General features: G+C 53.7%; 2 protein-coding genes across 2 annotated transcripts; one reads left to right on the top strand and one right to left on the bottom strand.

The window, feature by feature from the left end:
• Window positions 1-14,708: 14,708 nt before the first annotated feature.
• grxcr1b (glutaredoxin and cysteine rich domain containing 1 b) lies at window positions 14,709-17,266 on the top strand. Its single transcript, XM_055170831.2, has 2 exons — window positions 14,709-16,204; window positions 16,786-17,266. The coding sequence occupies exons 1-2, from the start codon at window positions 15,785-15,787 to the stop codon at window positions 16,819-16,821; spliced, it is 456 nt and encodes a 151-aa protein (XP_055026806.2). The 5' UTR covers window positions 14,709-15,784; the 3' UTR covers window positions 16,822-17,266.
• Window positions 17,267-17,923: 657 nt separating this feature from the next.
• LOC129416502 (protein YIPF5) lies at window positions 17,924-19,977 on the bottom strand. The gene is made up of 6 exons (XM_055170830.2): window positions 19,831-19,977; window positions 19,594-19,717; window positions 19,336-19,466; window positions 19,114-19,259; window positions 18,738-18,919; window positions 17,924-18,378 (listed from the first exon to the last, which is right to left on the bottom strand). The coding sequence occupies exons 1-6, from the start codon at window positions 19,907-19,909 to the stop codon at window positions 18,216-18,218; spliced, it is 825 nt and encodes a 274-aa protein (XP_055026805.2). The 5' UTR covers window positions 19,910-19,977; the 3' UTR covers window positions 17,924-18,215.
• Between the last annotated feature and the right edge of the window lie 529 nt (window positions 19,978-20,506).

Below are 20,506 nucleotides of genomic sequence, written 5' to 3' on the forward strand. Positions count from 1 at the left end.
AATCGACGGAGTCGCGTCCGCAACGTTGGGACAGGCTCGATGAGTCGAGTCGCAACGTTGGGACGGGCTCGACGGAGTCGTGCCGACACGTTTGGCACTTGACTCAATGGAGTCGCGTTGCAATGTTGGGACGGGCTCGACGGAGTCGTGCCGTCACGTTTGGAACTTGACTCGACGGAGTCGCGTCCGCAACGTTGGGACCGGCTCGACAGAGTCCCGTCGGCAACGTTGGGACTGGCTCGACGGAGTCGTGCTGACAAGTCTGGCACTTGACTCGACGGAGTCGCATCCGCAACGTTGGGACCGGCTCGATGAGTCGAGTCGCAACGTTGGGTCGGGCTAGACAGAGTCGTGCTGACACGTTTGGCACTTGACTTGACGGAGTCGCGTTGCAATGTTGGGACGGGCTCGACAGAGTCCCGTCGGCAACGTTGGGACGGGCTTAACGGAGTCGTGTCGCCACGTTTGGCACTTGACTCGACGGAGTCGTGTCGCCACGCTTGGCACTTGACTCGACGGAGTCACGTCCGCAACGTTGGGACAGGCTCGATGAGTCGAGTCGCAACGTTGGGACGGGCTCGACGGAGTCTTGCCGACACATTTGGCACTTGACTCGACGGAGTCGCGTCTGCAACGTTGGGACAGGCTCGATGAGTCGAGTCGCAACGTTGGGACGGGCTCGACGGAGTCGTGCCGACACGTTTGGCACTTGACTCAATGGAGTCGCGTTGCAATGTTGGGACGGGCTCGACGGAGTCGTGCCGTCACGTTTGGAACTTGACTCGACGGAGTCGCGTCCGCAACGTTGGGACCGGCTCGACAGAGTCCCGTCGGCAACGTTGGGACTGGCTCGACAAGGTCGTGCTGACAAGTTTGGCACTTGACTCGACTGAGTCGCATCCGCAACGTTGGGACCGGCTCGACGAGGCGAGTCGCAACGTTGGGTCGGGCTAGACAGAGTCGTGCTGACACGTTTGGCACTTGACTCGACGGAGTCGCGTTGCAATGTTGGGACGGGCTCGACAGAGTCCCATCGGCAACGTTGGGACGGGCTTAACGGAGTCGTGTCGACACGTTTGGCGCTTGACTCGACGGAGTCGCGTTGCAATGTTGGGACGGGCTCGACAGAGTCGTGCCGACACGTTTGGCACCTGACTCGATAGAGTCGTGTCCGCAACGTTGGGACCGGCTTGATGAGTCGAGTCGCAACGTTGGGACGTGCTCGACGGAGTCGTGCCGACACGTTTGGCACATGACTCGACGGAGTCTTGTCGGCAACGTTGGGACGGGCTCGACGGAGTCGTGCCTACATGTTTGGCGCTTGACTCAACAGAGTCGCGTTGCAATGTTGGGACGGGCTCGACAGAGTCCCGTCGACAACGTTTGCACGGGCGTAACGGAGTCGTGCTGACACGTTTGGCACTTGACTCGACGGAGTCGCATTGCAATATTGGGACGGGCTTGACGAAGTCGTGCCAACACGTTTGGCACTTGACTCGACAGAGTTGCGTCCGCAACATTGGGACCGGCTCGATGAGTCGAGTCGCAACGTTGGGACGGGCTCGACGGGGTCGTGCTGACATGTTTGGCACTTGACTCGACAGAGTCTCGTTGCAATGTTGGGACGGGCTCGACAGAGTTCCGTCGGCAACGTTGGGAGGGGCTTAACGGAGTCGTGTCGACACGTTTGGCACTTGACTCGACGGAGTCGTGTTGCAACGTTGGGATGGGCTCGACGGAGTCGTGCCGACACGTTTGGTGCTTGACTCAACGGAGTCACGTCCGCAACGTTGGGACCGGCTCGATGAGTAGAGTCGCAACGTTGGGACGGGCTCGACGGAGTCGTGCCGACACGGTTGGCACTTGACTCAATGGAGTCGCGTTGCAATGTTGGGACGGGCTCGACGGAGTCGTGCCGACACGTTCGGCACTTGACTAGACGGAGTCGCGTCCGCAACGTTGGGACCGGCTCGACAGAGTCCCGTCGGCAACGTTGGGACTGGCTCGACGGAGTCGTGCTGACAAGTTTGGCACTTGACTCGACGGAGTCGCATCCGCAACGTTGGGACCGGCTCGATGAGTCGAGTCGCAACGTTGGGTTGGGCTAGACAGAGTCGTGCTGACATGTTTGGCACTTGACTCAACGGAGTCGCGTTGCAATGTTGGGACGGGCTCGACAGAGTCCCGTCTGCAACGTTGGGACGGGCTTAACGGAGTCATGTCGACACGTTTGGCACTTGACTCGACCGAGTCGCGTTGCCAGGTTGGGACAGGGCTCGACGGAGTCGTGCCGACACGTTTGGCACTTTACTCGACGGAGTCGCGTCCGCAACGTTGGGACCGGCTCGATGAGTCGAGTCGCAACGTTGGGACGGGCTCGATGGAGTCGTGCCGTCACGTTTGGAACTTGACTCGACGGAGTCCTGTCGGCAACGTTGGGACGGGCTCGACAGGGTCGTGCCTACATGTTTGGGGCTTGACTCAACGGAGTCGCGTCCGCAACGTTGGGACTGGCTCGATGAGTCGAGTTGCAACGCTGGGACGGGCTCGACGGAGTCGTGCCGACACGTTTGGCACTTGACTCGACGGAGTTGAGTCCGCAACTCTGGGACCGGCTCGATGAGTCGAGTCGCAACGTTGAGACGGGCTCGACGGAGTCGTGCCGACACGTTTGGCACTTGACTCGACGGAGTCGCGTTGCAATGTTGGGACGGGCTCGACGAAGTTGTGCCAACACGTTTGGCACTTGACTCGACAGAGTTGCGTCCGCAACATTGGGACCGGCTCGATGAGTCGAGTCGCAACGTTGGGACGGGCTCGACGGAGTCGTGCTGACACGTTTGGCACTTGACTCGACGGAGTCGCGTTGCAATGTTGAGACGGGCTCGACGGAGTTGTGCCGACACGTTTGGCACTTGACTCGACTGAGTCGCGTCCGCAACGTTGGGACAGGCTCGATGAGTCGAGTCGCAACGTTGGGACGGGCTCGACGGAGTCGTGCCGACACGTTTGGCACTTGACTCGACGGAGTCGCGTCCGCATCTGTGGGTCGCGCACGAAGGGTCGAGTCGCACCGCTGGGCCGGGCTCGACGGAGTCGTGCCGACACGTTTGGCGTTTGACTCAACGGAGTCGCGTCCCCACCGTTGGGACCGGCGCGTTGAGTCGAGTCGCAACGTTGGGACGGGCTCGACGGAGTCGTGCTGACACGTTTGGCACTTGACTCAATGGAGTCGCGTTGCAATGTTGGGACGGGCTCGACGGAGTCGTGCCGACACAATCGGCACTTGACTAGACGGAGTCGCGTCCGCAACGTTGGGACCGGCTCGACAGAGTCCCGTCCGCAACGTTGGGACTGGCTCGACGGAGTCGTGCTGACAACTTTGGCACTTGACTCGACGGAGTCGCATCCGCAACGTTGGGACAGGCTCAATGAGTCGAGTAGCAACGTTGGGACGGCCTAGACAGAGTCGTGCTGACACGTTTGGCACTTGACTCCACGGAGTCGCGTTGCAATGTTGGGACCGGCTCGACGGAGTCGTGCCGACACGTTTGGCACTTGACTCGACGGAGTCGCGTCCGCAACGTTGGGACCGGCTCGACAGAGTCCCGTCCGCAACGTTGGGACTGGCTCGACGGAGTCGTGCTGACAAGTTTGGCACTTGACTCGACGGAGTCGCATCCGCAACGTTGGGACCGGCTCGATGAGTCGAGTCGCAACGTTAGGTCGGGCTAGACAGAGTCGTGCTGACACGTTTGGCACTTGACTCGACGGAGTCGCGTTGCAATGTTGGGCCGGGCTCGACGGAGTCGTGCCGACACGTTTGGTACTTGACTCGACGGAGTCGCGTCCGCAAGGTTGGGACCGGCTCGATGAGTCGAGTCGCAACGTTGGGACGGGCTCGATGGAGTCGTGCCGACACGTTTGGCACTTTACTCGACGGAGTCCTGTCGGCAACGTTGGGACGGGCTCGACAGAGTCGTGCCTACATGTTTGGCACTTGACTCGACGGAGTCGCGTCCGCAACGTTGGGACTGGCTCGATGAGTCGAGTTGCAACGTTGGGACGGGCTCGACGGAGTCGTGCCTACATGTTTGCCGCTTGACTCAACGGAGTCGCACTGCAATGTTGGGACGGGCTCGACAGAGTCGTGCCGACACGTTTGGCACTTGACTCGACGGAGTTGCGTCCGCAACATTGGGACCGGCTCGATGAGTCGAGTCGCAACGTTGAGACGGGCTCGACGGAGTCGTGCTGACACGTTTGGCACTTGACTCGACGGAGTCGCGTTGCAATGTTGGGACGGGCTCGACGAAGTCGTGCCAACACGTTTGGCACTTGACTCGACCGAGTTGCGTCCGCAACATTGGGACCGGCTCGATGAGTCGAGTCGCAACGTTGAGACGGGCTCGACGGAGTCGTGCTGACACGTTTGGCACTTGACTCGACGGAGTCGCGTTGCAATGTTGGGACGGGCTCGACAGAGTTCTGTCGGCAACGTTGGGACGGGCTTAACGGAGTCGTGTCGACAAGTTTGGCACTTGACTCGACGGAGTCGTGTTGCAATGTTGGGACGGGCTCGACGGAGTCGTGCCGACACGTTTGGCACTTGACTCGACTGAGTCGCGTCCGCAACGTTGGGACAGGCTCGATGAGTCGAGTCGCAACGTTGGGACGGGCTCGACGGAGTCGTGCCGACACGTTTGGCACTTGACTCGAGGGAGTCGCGTCCGCATCGTTGGGACAGGCACGATGAGTCGAGTCGCAACGTTGGGACGGGCTCGACGGAGTCGTGCCGACACGTTTGGCACTTGACTCGACAGAGTTGAGTCCGCAACATTGGGACAAGCTCGATGAGTCGAGTCGCAATGTTGGGACGGGCTCGACGGAGTCGTGCTGACACGTTTGGCACTTGACTCGACGGAGTCGCGTTGCAATGTTGGGACGGGCTCGACAGAGTTCCGTCGGCAACGTTGGGACGGGCTTAACGGAGTCGTGTCGACACGTTTTGCACTTGACTCGACGGAGTCGTGTTGCAATGTTGGGACGGGCTCGACGGAGTCGTGCCGACACGTTTGGCACTTGACTCGACTGAGTCGCGTCCGCAACGTTGGGACAGGCTCGATGAGTCGAGTCGCAACGTTGGGACGGGCTCGACGGAGTCGTGCCGACACGTTTGGCACTTGACTCAACGGAGTCGTGTCCGCAACGTTGGTACAGGCTCGATGAGTCGAGTCGCAACGTTGGGACGGGCTCGACGGAGTCGTGCCGACACGTTTGGCACTTGACTCAATGGAGTCGAGTCGCAACGTTGGGACGGGCTCGACGGAGTCGTGCCGACACGTTCGGCACTTGACTAGACGGAGTCGCGTCCGCAACGTTGGGACCGGCTCGACAGAGTCCCTTCGGCCACGTTGGGACTGGCTCGACGGAGTCGTGCTGACAAGTTTGGCACTTGACTCGACGGAGTCGCATCCGCAACGTTGGGACCGGCTCAATGAGTCGAGTCGCAACGTTGGGTCGGGCTAGACAGAGTCGTGCTGACACGTTTGGCACTTGACTCGACGGAGTCGCGTTGCAATGTTGGGACGGGCTCAACAGAGTCCCGTCTGCAACGTTGGGACGGGCTTAACGGAGTCGTGTCGACACGTTTGGCACTTGACTCGACGGAGTCGCGTTGCAATGTTGGGACAGGGCTCGACGGAGGAGTGCCGACACGGTTGGCGCTTCACTCGACGGAGTCGCGTCCGGAAGGTTTGGACAGGCTCGAAGAGTCGAGTCGCAACGTTGGGACGGGCTCGATGGAGTCGTGCCGACACGTTTGGCACTTGACTCGACGGAGTCCTGTCGGCAACGTTGGGACGGGCTCGACAGAGTCGTGCCTACATGTTTGGGGCTTGACTCAACGGAGTCGCGTCCGCAACGTTGGGACTGGCTCGATGAGTCGAGTTGCAACGCTGGGACGGGCTCGACGGAGTCGTGCCGACACGTTTGGCACTTGACTCGACGGAGTTGCGTCCGCAACATTGGGACCGGCTCGATGAGTCGAGTCGCAACGTTGAGACGGGCTCGACGGAGTCGTGCTGACACATTTGGCACTTGACTCGACGGAGTCCCGTTGCAATGTTGGGACGGGCTCGACGAAGTTGTGCCAACACGTTTGGCACTTGACTCGACAGAGTTGCGTCCGCAACATTGGGACCGGCTCGATGAGTCGAGTTGCAACGTTGGGACGGGCTCGACGGAGTCGTGCTGACACCTTTGGCACTTGACTCGACGGAGTCGCGTTACAATGTTGGGACGGGCTCGACGGAGTCGTGCCGACACATTTGGCACTTGACTCGACGGAGTCGCGTCCGCAACGTTGGGACAGGCTCGATGAGTCGAGTCGCAACGTTGGGACGGGCTCGACGGAGTCGTGCCGACACGTTTGGCACTTGACTCGACGGAGTCGCGTCCGCATCGTTGGGACAGGCACGATGAGTCGAGTCGCAACGTTGGGACGGGCTCGACGGAGACGTGCCAACACGTTTGGCACTTGACTCAACGGAGTCGTGTCCGCAACGTTGGGACAGGCTCGATGAGTCAAGTCGCAACGTTGGGACGGGCTCGACGGAGTCGTGCCGACACGTTTGGCACCCAACTCAATGGAGTCGCGTTGCAATGCTGGGACGGGCTCGACGGAGTCGTGCCGACACAATCGGCACTTGACTAGACGGAGTCGCGTCCGCAACATTGGGACCGGCTCGACAGAGTCCCATCGGCAACGTTGGGACTGGCTCGACGGAGTCGTGCTGACCAGTTTGGCACTTGACTCGACGGAGTCGCATCCGCAACGTTGGGACCGGCTCGATGAGTCGAGTCGCAACGTTGGGTCGGGCTAGACAGAGTCGTGCTGACACGTTTGCAACTTGACTCGACGGAGTCGCGTTGCAATGTTGGGACAGGGCTCGACGGAGTCGTGCCGACACGTTTGGCACTTGACTCGACGGAGTCGCGTCCGCAACGTTGGGACCGGCTTGATGAGTCGAGTCGCAACGTTGGGACGGGCTCGATGGAGTCGTGCCGACACATTTGGCACTTGACTCGACGGAGTCCTGTCGGCAACGTTGGGACGGGCTCGACAGAGTCGTGCCTACATGTTTGGCGCTTGACTCAACGGAGTCGCGTCCGCAACGTTGGGACTGGCTCGATGAGTCGAGTTGCAACGTTGGGACGGGCTCGACGGAGTCGTGCCGACACGTTTGGCACTTGACTCGACGGAGTCGCGTTGCAATGTTGGGACGGGCTCGACAGAGTCGTGCCGACACGTTTGGCACTTGACTCGACGGAGTTGCGTCCGCAACATTGGGACCGGCTCGATGAGTTGAGTCGCAACGTTGAGACGGGCTCGACGGAGTCGTGCTGACACGTTTGGCACTTGACTCGACGGAGTCGCGTTGCAATGTTGGGACGGGCTCGACGAAGTCGTGCCAACACGTTTGGCACTTGACTCGACAGAGTTGCGTCCGCAACATTGGGACCGGCTCGATGAGTCGAGTCGCAACGTTGGGACGGGCTCGACGGAGTCGTGCTGACACGTTTGGCACTTGACTCGACGGAGTCGCGTTGCAATGTTGGGACGGGCTCGACAGAGTTCTGTCGGCAACGTTGGGACGGGCTTAACGGAGTCGTGTCGACACGTTTGGCACTTGACTCGACGGAGTCGTGTTGCAAAGTTGGGACGGGCTCGACGGAGTCGTGCCGACACGTTTGGCACTTGACTCGACTGAGTCGCGTCCGCAACGTTGGGACAGGCTCGATGAGTCGAGTCGCAACGTTGGGACGGGCTCGACGGAGTCGTGCCGACACGTTTGGCACTTGACTCGACGGAGTTGCGTCCGCAACGTTGGGACCGGCTCGATGAGTCGAGTCGCAACGTTGGGACGGGCTCGACGGAGTCGTGCCAACACGTTTGGCACTTGACTCGACGGAGTCGCGTCCGCATCGTTGGGACAGGCACGATGAGTCGAGTCGCAACGTTGGGACGGGCTCGACGGAGTCGTGCCGACACGTTTGGCACTTGACTCAACGGAGTCGTGTCCGCAACGTTGGGACAGGCTCGATGAGTCGAGTCGCAACGTTGGGACGGGCTCGACGGAGTCGTGCCGACACGTTTGGCACTTGACTCAATGGAGTCGCGTTGCAATGTTGGGACGGGCTCGACGGAGTCGTGCCGACACGTTCGGCACTTGACTAGACGGAGTCGCGTCCGCAACGTTGGGACCGGCTCGACAGAGTCCCGTCGGCAACGTTGGGACTGGCTCGACGGAGTCGTGCTGACAAGTTTGGCAGTTGACTCGACGGAGTCGCATCCGCAACGTTGGGACCGGCTCGATGAGTCGAGTCGCAACGTTGGGTCGGGCTAGACAGAGTCGTGCTGACACGTTTGGCACTTGACTCGACGGAGTCGCATTGCAATGTTGGGACGGGCTCGCGTCCGCAACGTTGGGACCGGCTCGATGAGTCGAGTCGCAACGTTGGGACGGGCTCGACGGAGTCGTGCCGACACGTTTGGCACTTGACTCGACGGAGTCGCGTTGCAATGTTGGGACGGGCTCGACAGAGTTCCGTCGGCACCGTTGGGACGGGCGGAACGGAGTCGTGGCGACACGTTTTGCACTTGACTCGACGGAGTCGTGTTGCAATGTTGGGACAGGCTCGACGGAGTCGTGCCGACACGTTTGGCACTTGACTCGACGGAGTCGCGTCCGCATCGGTGGGACAGGCACGATGAGTCGAGTCGCAACGTTGGGACGGGCTCGACGGAGTCGTGCCAACACGTTTGGCACTTGACTCGACGGAGTCGCGTCCGCATCGTTGGGACAGGCACGATGAGTCGAGTCGCAACGTTGGGACAAGCTCGACGGAGTCGTGCAGACACGTTTGGCACTTGACTCAACGGAGTCGTGTCCGCAACGTTGGTACAGGCTCGATGAGTCGAGTCGCAACGTTGGGACGGGCTCGACGGAGTCGTGCCGACACGTTTGGCACTTGACTCAATGGAGTCGCGTTGCAATGTTGGGACGGGCTCGACGGAGTCGTGCCGACACGTTCGGCACTTGACTAGACGGAGTCGCGTCCGCAACGTTGGGACCGGCTCGACAGAGTCCCGTCGGCAACGTTGGGACTGGCTCGACGGAGTCGTGCTGACAAGTTTGGCACTTGACTCGACGGAGTCGCATCCGCAACGTTGGGACCGGCTCGATGAGTCGAGTCGCAACGTTGGGTTGGGCTAGACAGAGTCGTGCTGACACGTTTGGCACTTGACTCGACGGAGTCGCGTTGCAATGTTGGGACGGGCTCGACAGAGTCCCGTCTGCAACGTTGGGACGGGCTTAACGGAGTCGTGTCGACACGTTTGGCACTTGACTCGACGGAGTCGCGTTGCAATGTTGGGACGGGCTCGACGGCTTCGTGCCGACACGTTTGGCGTTTGACTCAAAGGAGTCACGTACGCAACGTTGGGACAGGCTAGATGAGTCGAGTCGCAACATTGGGACGGGCTCGACGGAGTCGTGCCGACACGTTTGGCACTTGCCCCGTCGGAGTCCTGTCGGCAACGTTGGGACGGGCTCGACGGAGTCGTGCCTACATGTTTGGCGCTTGACTCAACGGAGTCGCGTCCGCAACGTTGGGACTGGCTCGATGAGTCGAGTTGCAACGTTGGGACGGGCTCGACGGAGTCGTGCCGACACGTTTGGCACTTGACTCGACGGAGTCGCGTTGCAATGTTGGGACGGGCTCGACAGAGTCGTGCCGACACGTTTGGCACTTGACTCGATGGAGTTGCGTCCGCAACATTGGGACCGGCTCGATGAGTCGAGTCGCAACGTTGAGACGGGCTCGACGGAGTCGTGCTGACACGTTTGGCACTTGACTCGACGGAGTCGCGTTGCAATGTTGGGACAGGGCTCGACGGAGTCGTGCCGACACGTTTGGCACTTGACTCGACAGAGTTGCGTCCGCAACATTGGGACCGGCTCGATGAGTCGAGTCGCAACGTTGGGACGGGCTCGACGGAGTCGTGCTGACACGTTTGGCACTTGACTCGACGGAGTCGCGTTGCAATGTTGGGACGGGCTCGACAGAGTCCCGTCGGCAACGTTGGGACGGGCTTAACGGAGTCGTGTTGACATGTTTGGCACTTGACTCGACGGAGTCGTGTTGCAATGTTGGGACGGGCTCGACGGAGTCGTGCCGACATGTTTGGCACTTGACTCGACTGAGTCGCGTCCGCAACGTTGGGACATGCTCGATGAGTCGAGTCGCAACGTTGGGACGGGCTCGACGGAGTCGTGCCGACATGTTTGGCACTTGACTCGACGGAGTCGCGTCCGCATCGTTGGGACAGGCACGATGAGTCGAGTCGCAACGTTGGGACGGGCTCGACGGAGTCGTGCCGACACGTTTGGCACTTGACTCGACGGAGTCGCGTCCGCAACGTTGGGACTGGCTCGACGGAGTCGTGCCGACACGTTTGGCACTTGACTCGACGGAGTTGCGTCCGCAACGTTGGGACTGGCTCGATGAGTCGAGTCGCAACGTTGGGACAGGCTCGACGGAGTCGTGCTGACACGTTTGGCACTTGACTCGACAGAGTCTCGTTGCAATGTTGGGACGGGCTCGACAGAGTTTTGTCGGCAACGTTGGGAGGGGCTTAACAGAGTCGTGTCGACATGTTTGGCACTTGACTCGACGGAGTCGCGTTGCCATGTTGGAACGGGCTCGACAAAGTCGTGCCGACATGTTTGGCAATTGACTCGACGGAGTCGTGTCCGCAACGTTGGGACGGGCTCGACGGAGTCGTGCCGACACGTTTGGCACTTGACTCGACGGAGTCGCGTCCGCAACGTTGGGACAGGCACGATGAGTCGAGTCGCAACGTTGGGACGGGCTCGACGGAGTCGTGCCGACACGTTTGGCACTTGACTCAATGGAGTCGCGTTGCAATGTTGGGACGGGCTCGACGGAGTCGTGCCATCACGTTTGGCACTTGACTCGACGGAGTCGCGTCCGCAACGTTGGGACCGGCTCGACAGAGGCCCGTCGGCAACGTTGGCACTGGCTCGACGGAGTCGTGCTGACAAGTTTGGCACTTGACTCGACGGAGTCGCATCCGCAACGTTGGGACCGGCTCGATGAGTCGAGTCGCAACGTTGGGTCGGGCTCGACAGAGTCGTGCTGACACGTTTGGCACTTGACTCGACGGAGTCGCGTTGCAATGTTGGAACGGGCTCGACGGAGTCGTGCCGACACGTTTGGCACTTGACTCGACGGAGTTGCGTCCGCAACGTTGGGACCGGCTCGATGAGTCGAGTCGCAACGTTGGGACGGGCTCGACGGAGTCGTGCTGACACGTTTGGCACTTGACTCGACAGAGTCTCGTTGCAATGTTGGGACGGGCTCGACAGAGTTCCGTCGGCCACGGTGAGAGGGGCTTAACAGAGTCGGGTCGTCACGTGTGGCACTTGACTCGACGGAGTCGTGTTGCAATGTTGGGACGGGCTCGACGGAGTCGTGCCGACATGTTTGGCACTTGACTCGACGGAGTCGTGACCGCATCGTTGGGACAGGCTCGATGAGTCGAGTCGCAACGTTGGGACGGGCTCGACGGAGTCGTGCCAACACGTTTGGCACTTGACTCAATGGAGAAGCATTGCAATGTTGGGATGGGCTCGACGGAGTCGTGCCGACACGTTTGGCACTTGACTCGACGGAGTCGCGTTGCAATGTTGGGACGGGCTCGACAGAGTCCCGTCGGCAACGTTGGGATGGGCTTAACGGAGTCGTGTCGACACGTTTGGCACTTGACTCGACGGAGTCGTGTCGCCACGCTTGGCTCTTGACTCGACGGAGTCACCTCCGCAACGTTGGGACCGGCTCGATGAGTCGAGTCGCAACGTTGGGACGGGCTCGACGGAGTCTTGCCGACACATTTGGCACTTGACTCGACGGAGTCGCGTCCGCACCGTAGGGCCAGGCTCGATGAGTCGCGGCGCACCGCTGGGACGGGCTCGACGGAGTCGCGCCGACATGTTTGGCACTTGTGGAAATGGAGTCGCGTTGCCATGGTGGTACGGGCTCGACGGAGTCGTGCCGTCACGTTTGGCACTTGACTCGACGGAGTAGCGTCCGCAACATTGGGACCGGCTCGACAGAGTCCCGTCGGTAACGTTGGGACTGGCTCGACGGAGTCGTGCTGACAAGTTTGGCACTTGACTCGACGGAGTCGCATCCGCAACGTTGGGACCGGCTCGATGAGTCGAGTCGCAACGTTGGGTCGGGCTCGACAGAGTCGTGCTGACACGTTTGGCACTTGACTCGACGGAGTCGCGTTGCAATGTTGGGACGGGCTCGACGGAGTCGTGCCGTCACGTTTGGCACTTGACTCGGCAAAGTCGCGTGCGCAACGTTGGGACCGGCTCGACAGAGTCCCGTCGGCAACGTTGGGACTGGCTCGACGGAGTCGTGCTGACACCTTTGGCACTTGACTCGACGGAGTCGCGTTACAATGTTGGGACGGGCTCGACGGAGTCGTGCCGACACGTTTGGCACTTGACTCGACGGAGTCGCGTCCGCAACGTTGGGACAGGCTCGATGAGTCGAGTCGCAACGTTGGGACGGGCTCGTTTGGCACTTGACTCGACGGAGTCGCATCCGCAACGTTGGGACCGGCTCGATGATTCGAGTCGCAACGTTGGGACGTGGTCGACTGAGTGTTGCCTACACGTTGGGGTCTTGACTCTATGGAGTCGCGTTGCAATGTTGGGACGGGCTCGACGGAGTCGTGCCTTCACGTTTGGCACTTGACTCGACGGAGTCGCGTCCGCAACGTTGGGACCGGCTCGATGGAGTCGTGACGCACCGTTGGGACGGGCTCGACGGAGTCGTGCCGACACGTTTGGCACTTGACTCGACTGAGTCGCGTCCGCTACGTTGGGACCGGCTCAATGGAGTTGCGTCGCATAGTTGGGACGGGCTCTTCGGAGTCGTGCCGACACGTTTGGCACTTGACTCGATGGAGTCGCGTTGCAATGTTGGGACGGGCTCGACGGAGTCGTGCCGACACGTTTGGCACTTGACTCGACGGAGTCACGTCCACAACGTTGGGACAGCCTCGATGAGTCGAGTCGCAACGTTGGGATGGGCTCGACGGAGTCGTGCCGACACGTTTGGCACTTGACTCGACGGAGTCACGTCCGCAACGTTGGGACCGGCTCGATGAGTCGAGTCGCAACGTTGGGACGGGCTCGACGGAGTCGTGACGACACGTTTGGCACTTGACACAATGGAGTCGCGTTGCAATGTTGGGACGGGCTCGACGGAGTCGTGCTGACACCTTTGGCACTTGACTCGACGGAGTCGCGTTCCAATGTTGGGACGGGCTCGACGGAGTCGTGCCGACACGGTTGGCACTTGACTCGACGGAGTCGCGTCCGCAACGTTGGGACCGGCTCAATGGAGTTGCGTCGCAACGTTGGGACGGGCTCGACGGAGTCGTGCCGACACGTTTGGCACTTGACTCGATGGAGTCGCGTTGCAATGTTGGGACGGGCTCGACGGAGTCGTGCCGACACGTTTGGCACTTGACTCGACGGAGTAGCGTCCGCAACATTGGGACCGGCTCGATGGAGTCGTGACGCACCGTTGGGACGGGCTCGACGGAGTCGTGCCGACACGTTTGGCACTTGACTCGACTGAGTCGCGTCCGCAATGTTGGGACCGGCTCAATGGAGTTGCGTCGCAACGTTGGGACGGGTTCTTTGGAGTCGTGCCGACACGTTTGGCACTTGACTCGATGGAGTCGCGTTGCAATGTTGGGACGGGCTCGACGGAGTCGTGCCGACACGTTTGGCACTTGACTCGACGGAGTCACGTCCGCAACGTTGGGACCGGCTCGATGAGTCGAGTCGCACCGTTGGGACGGGCTCGCCTGAGTCGTTATGACACGTTTGGCACTTGACACAATGGAGTCGCTTTGCAATGTTGGGACGGGCTCGACGGAGTCATGCCGACAAGTTTGGCACTTGAATCGACGGATTAGCGTCCGCAACATTGGGACCGGCTCGACAGAGTCCCGTCAGCAACGTTGGGACGGGCTCGACCGAGTCGTGACTACATGGTTGGGGCTTGAATCAACGGAGTCGCGTCCGCAACATTGGGACCGGCTTGATGAGTCGAGTTGCAACGTTGGGACGGGCTCGACGGAGTCGTGCTGAAAAGTTTGGCACTTGACTCGACGGAGGCGGGTCCACAACGTTGGGACCGGCTCAATTGAGTTGCGTCGCAACGTTGGAATGGGCTCGACGGAGTCGTGCCGACACATTTGGCACTTGACTCGAGGGAGTCGCGTTGCACTGTTGGGGCGGGCTCGACGGAGTCTTGCCGACAAATTTGGCTCTTGACTCGACGGAGTCGCGTCCGCAACGTTGGGACCGGCTCGATGGAGTCGCATAGCAACGTTGGGACAGGCTCGACGGAGTCGTGCTGACACGTTTGGCACTTGACTCGACGGAGTCGCGTTGCAATGTTGGGACGGGCTCGATGAGTCGAGTCGCAACGTTGGGACCAGCTCGATGAGTCGAGTCACAACGTTGGGACGTGCTCGACGGAGTCCTGCCGACACGTTTGGCACTTGATTCAATGGAGTAGCGTTGCAATGTTGGGACGGGCTTGATGGAGTCGTGCCGACACGTTTGGCACTTATCTCGACGGAGTCGCGTCCACAACGTTGGGACCGGCTCGACAGAGTCCCGTCGGCAACTTTGGGACTGGCTCGACGGAGTCGTGCTGACACGTTTGGCACTTGACTCAACGGAGTCGTGTTGCAATGTTGGGACGGGCTCGACGGAGTCGTGCCGACACGTTTGGCACTTATCTCGACGGAGTCGTGTCCGCAACGTTGGGAGGCCAAGGCCATGAAAACCAATAAGCAGAATATATCATTTTAGATATGAGGCAGGATGCAGCTGCACTTCTGCTGCATCAAACAAATAAAATTAATTGTGGCAGACCGAGACCAATGAGAAGAATATACGTCATCTCAGATAAGAAGTGTTTTATCTTACTGTATAAAAATGGAGTCAGATGTTGGGAGGGCAGATGATCTTTGAGCACCTCTTTGAGGGGTATTGATTGTCTCACTTTGTTGGCTCGAGCGAATAAAGTAATTTTTTTTGACACCTGGAACCTTTGTCTCCTGAGTATTTTTTCTTATGAATATTCAAGCTAAGACTTTTTGCCACAACACTCTCAGGTTTAAAATGACAGAATTAATTTTTAAAAAATTATATCAACTAAACATTGTTAGTTAGGATATATCATAATAGTAATATAATTAAATAACTAGTTAGATTTTTTTTCAATATTTCTAAAATAGTCTACTTTAATATCAGTCTGCTAATCGTGCTGATGATGACGTATACAAAATTAATTGCTACATTTCCCGCCGCAGTGATGCAAATTCATTTCACATATTAGATGTTTATGTTATTTAGTCAAACAAAACTTTAACCCAAACGTGAGTTATTTTTTATTTATAAGAGAACCATAAGTCTGTTTCTACAGTTTCCATGGATAGCGTTTATTAAATATTAAAGCATTTGGTGTCAAATTGACACCCTCGTGTCACACGAAGCTATTTATCTGAAGATCAGCATAGACCTTTAATGTAATAGCCATGCACTTCACCTGTGCCCTACACCAATTTCAGTCAAACAAACGTAGTGGCCTATAATGTAGAATGTTTAACCGAAGAATGGAGCGCCGCGCATCACTTGAATCACGTGAGGAGGACGGAGGAACACAGAGGAGAGTGAGATTCCGCGTGGCATCAGCTCGCAGCGGTCGCGTGCTACAGGAGGTGTTCAGCGAGTTTGATGCGCACGAGGACTCTGCTGATACAGACACAAGTGTGAGCTCAGAACCCGAGCGGGCCAGCTCACCAGCCATCAGCGAGGTAACCAGCCATCTGAGCGGACTCGAACCGGACGACAGCGGTGGCGAGCAGGACGAGCTGCTCATGTACGCCAGCGCTAGACAAGAAAAGCTGTTCACCGGTAAACGCGTGAAAATCTTCAGTAAGAACGGAACTATACGGGGCGTCAGAGACAAAGTGAGCGCGGGACAGGTGTTGTTTAACAACCTGTCCAAAATGTATGCGGTAAGTGTATTCAAGTCATTTTAATACTGGTGATGTTTCCAACGTGAAAAAATACTGTACTTTTGGTATTTCCTGTAGTAGTACATTGTAGTCGCCTATAGTGTAGGGTTTAATGGTATAATTACTACACTTTGTTAATGTATAGGCTACACAGTATTTTAGTGAATTGGCAAATAATATTTATTATGGTAAGATTCAAAAACATTGCAGTAGGCTACCGGTATCTATTAATATTATAACGTTGATTAAACACATTTTTCTCTTTATAGACAGAAACAGTAAATAATGGCCACCTAAAGTCACTCTATAAGCCTTATGTAGGCTAAGCCAATGAACCATAAAGACTATGATGTTAGGGTCACCATATATCTATCACAGGGCACATTACAGAATAACAGGGAATCTAACGAAACTGTCAAGAAGTGTGCTTGTCATAACAATGCAAAACTTATGTTGGTTATTTATTTTTGCAGATATTTCTAGTAAATAATACATTTAAATAATTAGACAATACTTTTGTCATTTTATGATTGTCTGTGATGTGTTTAAAAGCCTATTTGATAAACCTGTGTTTCTCAAAGGACTCCCTTATTTTAAACCGGCCTAAAAGACATTGAGAGTTTGCCTATAAACAGCTTCTGAATGGCCTGCAGCAGAACACAAAGTACTTCACTCCGGATGGATGTTCAACAGGATTCAGTGTGCATGGAAGTGATGAACATTGGCCAATGATTTTCCTTTTGAGAGATTTTGTGTTTATTGTAGTTCTGTAAATATATTTTATATGAGGTTTTGCAAAAGTCAGCATTTGATTGTAATATTATCTCTTTCTGGTAAATTTTTCTGTAGTTCACCAGGTGTTGTGATGAAATTATCCTTCTGATTTTATAGAAAGTAAGATGATGTAAAACATTTTATACATAGCTCTACATTTGAATGCAATAAAAATATTTTTGTCTGATTAAATTGTGTCTCTTATTTTAAGTAACCCATATTTAACAGGTCCAGGAGCCAAAAAGTATTCAAATTAGGGCTGGGCATAGATTAATCTTGATTAATCTCATACAAAATAAAATTACTTTTTTGCATAATATATGAGTTTGTAATGTGTGTAAATATTATGTATATTTAAACACACACACACACACATACATATATATATATATATACATTTAAGAAATGTTTTATTTAAATATTTTTTTTATATATAAATAAATATATGTACACATGTAAATGTTTCTTAAATACATGAATGTGTGTGTATTTATATATACATAATTACAAACAGCACAAACTCATATGTTATGCAAAAAAAATATTTTATTTTGTATGAGATTAATCTATGCCCGGATCTAATTCAAATGTAAATTGAAAAGTTTATATAACCAGTGGGTGTGTCTGTATAAAAGCTATTAATGAAATACATTAAGTCTGTCTGTCTGTATATTAATATTAAATTAATATTAAAACACAAACAGCTGCTTCCTCCACACACGACTTAATAATTAATAAGATTAGATGGTTTGATAGCTCAGCTTTCTCTGCATTATTCAGCTTGATCCCTGAAAGGGAGTGAGATCGAGAGTGAATGCCTATTATGATGTTTTTGCATGGAGTACAATGCATCTTATATAGGTGTGTGCATTCCTAACATCTAAACATGTTTACATTGTTTTTTAAGATCAAAATGAAAGTTGTCTTCTTAAATAACTCAATGTGTTAAAAGCTAAAACATAAGTAGTTTTATTATTATTTTGATAAATATTTATTATAAGTTTTTGCCTCGTTAGTAATTTGACAGAAAAATCAGCATTATGTGAATTGTAGCTCACTGGTAGAGCATTGAATTAGCAGTGCAAAATGTTGTGGGTTCAAACCCAGGGAACACACATAATGAAAACATAGATAAGGCAGTGTAACTCTCTTTGGATAAAGCATCTGCCAAATGTAATCTCATCTTAAGAGTAATAGTTTTGTATGAATCTTTAAGGTAAGAATTTAAAGGGAACAATCAGAAAACAGTAAGGAGAGCGAAGACGCCGTACAGTAAAGCACAGGGATAGGCCACCAGTAGCTGCTGCCCAGCCATATCAAGAGTGGAAGTGAAAATCTTGGAAGCTGACAAGCTGCACCAACCAATCACAAACACGGCCAACAATGTGCCCAAAAGTCCTCTGTAATAAAACACAGAACAAAACCACCGTTATTCAAACACAACAAACCTTTATAGTAATTTATACCACGTGGCTGTTAAATGCTTTATTCTGATTGGTTGAGAAATGTTTCAAAGGTATGCATTATTTTTCGATAAACGTACACATGAGCTGTCAAATTTAAATAAACACCAAGCAATGTCTGTGGTAACCATGGTATAAGCGGAATAATTGACTCCGGTCCATTTAATTATTTGAACATAATGCACACTTCTCTTCATGTCATGCCGCATTACTACCTCAAGTGTGTATTATTTTTAAATAATTCAACGGCCTGTCGTCAATTATTCCTTACATATACAATAGGAGTGGATACTCACTGTAGAGAACAAACAACAGCAAAGGTCGATAGCACTACCATAGGAAGCAGGCAATATCCAAGCACACTGGCCACACTTCCACATGATATGCTGCAACTACTCATCAGGTTCAACAGCATGTATATCCCAACACATCCCAGAGCACTAATACCATACACGTATCCAAAGTGTGCTTTCCCCGCCTGCGGAGACAATACACAGACTCGAGCAGAATACACAGACCAAAAAAAATACACAGGTGCATCTCTGGACATTGAGAAAGGGTTTTCATTTTTACTGTCTAATACAAATCACTTTGTACCTCTAGTTAATGGTTTTTCTCCATTTCACTTCTGGTGTAATGTAATTGCCCAAAGGTTGAAGGTGCAGTTAATACCATCAAAAGTGTGGCTCCCAGAGCAACGCAGAACAGTATAGGGCCGGTGAGGTCTGTCTCGTTCATTATACTGCCATCCGCTGGCTTCAATGGATTTAACACAGTCAGAGTCTTCTGCCAGATATGGTCAAAGTTAATGCCCAGCTCTTGAGAAAAAAAACACTAGTTTTTATTTGTGCTTTGATTATATTATGTTCCATTATGTTCAAATTAATTTGTTACCTTCCAATAGTGGTGGTTCATCCTCAAATGAATCTGTATATTCTGTTTGCTCAGGTTGTGCTGTAGGCTGAAACATTTGCCCATAAGGTGCTGGAGTGGTATTTTCATCTGGCAAGGGGAAGTTACCATCACTGCCAACCAGACAGTCAACAATGAACAAGTGCATTAGCAGAACTCACAAAATAAATCCCACATTAACTAAAACATATTTATAAATAGTATAAGAAATATGTATGCAGTTAGTGAGTTTACACTTACACGTTATGGTATTCTGGATTGATGTAGGCTGAATCATAGCCATATATCTCTTCTTGTTGGTCATCCGTATAATACCCAGACTGATAGAAGTCTTGTTGAAAGTTTTGAAAGTCTCCCATGCTGTCTAACAACAAAATGTGAGTGCATGCAAGTTAAAAAAAAGCATTGTGGTAGCAATAATTTATTGATTTCTGAATTTTGTCAAGATGCTTAAAATAATTTTCAACGCATTCTTACTTTTGTGTGTCCTATGATCTTCACAATTTGGTTTGTATTGCGTTTGCGTTGTCGCTGAGCAGCTGCTTGTTGTGAACATGAGATGCTATTAATAGTTTTCTATATTTACTTGAGGGACATCAGCAGGACTGTGACTGGACCGGATCTGAAACCATCCTTATAATCTACAGATCTTTGACTGCTCACATGACATTTATTCAGTATTGTTTAGACTCAGTACAACTGCACAATTTATATCTTATAAATTAGAAAAAAATTAAATAAAAAACAGAAACATAAGGACAAAAGTTTTAATTTAATTTATTTGAAATCAGATGATAATTTAATTGTAACATTATTTTCAAACATCTTAATTAACAACAGTCAAATATTTCTGTAAACAAACTAAAAATTATTTCACTTTTACTGTACATTTAATTTTAGTCTTAACCATTTTGCCTTCTTCAACATGACTCATTTGCATATAAAAAAATTGATACAGCGTTTTAAAATATATTTTTTTAAATCACAGAACATTATCTTGAGTTACATGTTATTAACTGTTAAAATACCTTCTAATTACAACTTCTTATTTAAATGTGCAAGTTGTCATACAATATACTGTCAGAAAAAGTTTAAAACTATAGGTTTTCGTTTTGTACCTTTACAGGTATATAAAAAAAATAATACCATGTTG

This window comes from Misgurnus anguillicaudatus, chromosome 11 (assembly GCF_027580225.2).
Source record: "Misgurnus anguillicaudatus chromosome 11, ASM2758022v2, whole genome shotgun sequence".
In the NCBI taxonomy this organism is placed as follows: Eukaryota; Metazoa; Chordata; class Actinopteri; order Cypriniformes; family Cobitidae; genus Misgurnus; species Misgurnus anguillicaudatus.

Excerpts from the sequence above, each read along its gene's own strand:
- grxcr1b (XM_055170831.2), top strand. The coding sequence starts at position 15,785 with ATGTTTAACCGAAGAATGGAGCGCCGCGCATCACTTGAATCACGTGAG. Across the intron at positions 16,205-16,785 it reads ACCTGTCCAAAATGTATGCG|GACTCCCTTATTTTAAACCG; the intron begins GTAAGTGTATTC and ends TGTTTCTCAAAG.
- LOC129416502 (XM_055170830.2), bottom strand. The coding sequence starts at position 19,909 with ATGTTCACAACAAGCAGCTGCTCAGCGACAACGCAAACGCAATACAAA. Across the intron at positions 19,467-19,593 it reads AATCCAGAATACCATAACGT|TGATGGTAACTTCCCCTTGC; the intron begins GTAAGTGTAAAC and ends TCTGGTTGGCAG. Across the intron at positions 18,379-18,737 it reads GCTGTTGTTTGTTCTCTACA|AGGACTTTTGGGCACATTGT; the intron begins GTGAGTATCCAC and ends GTTTTATTACAG.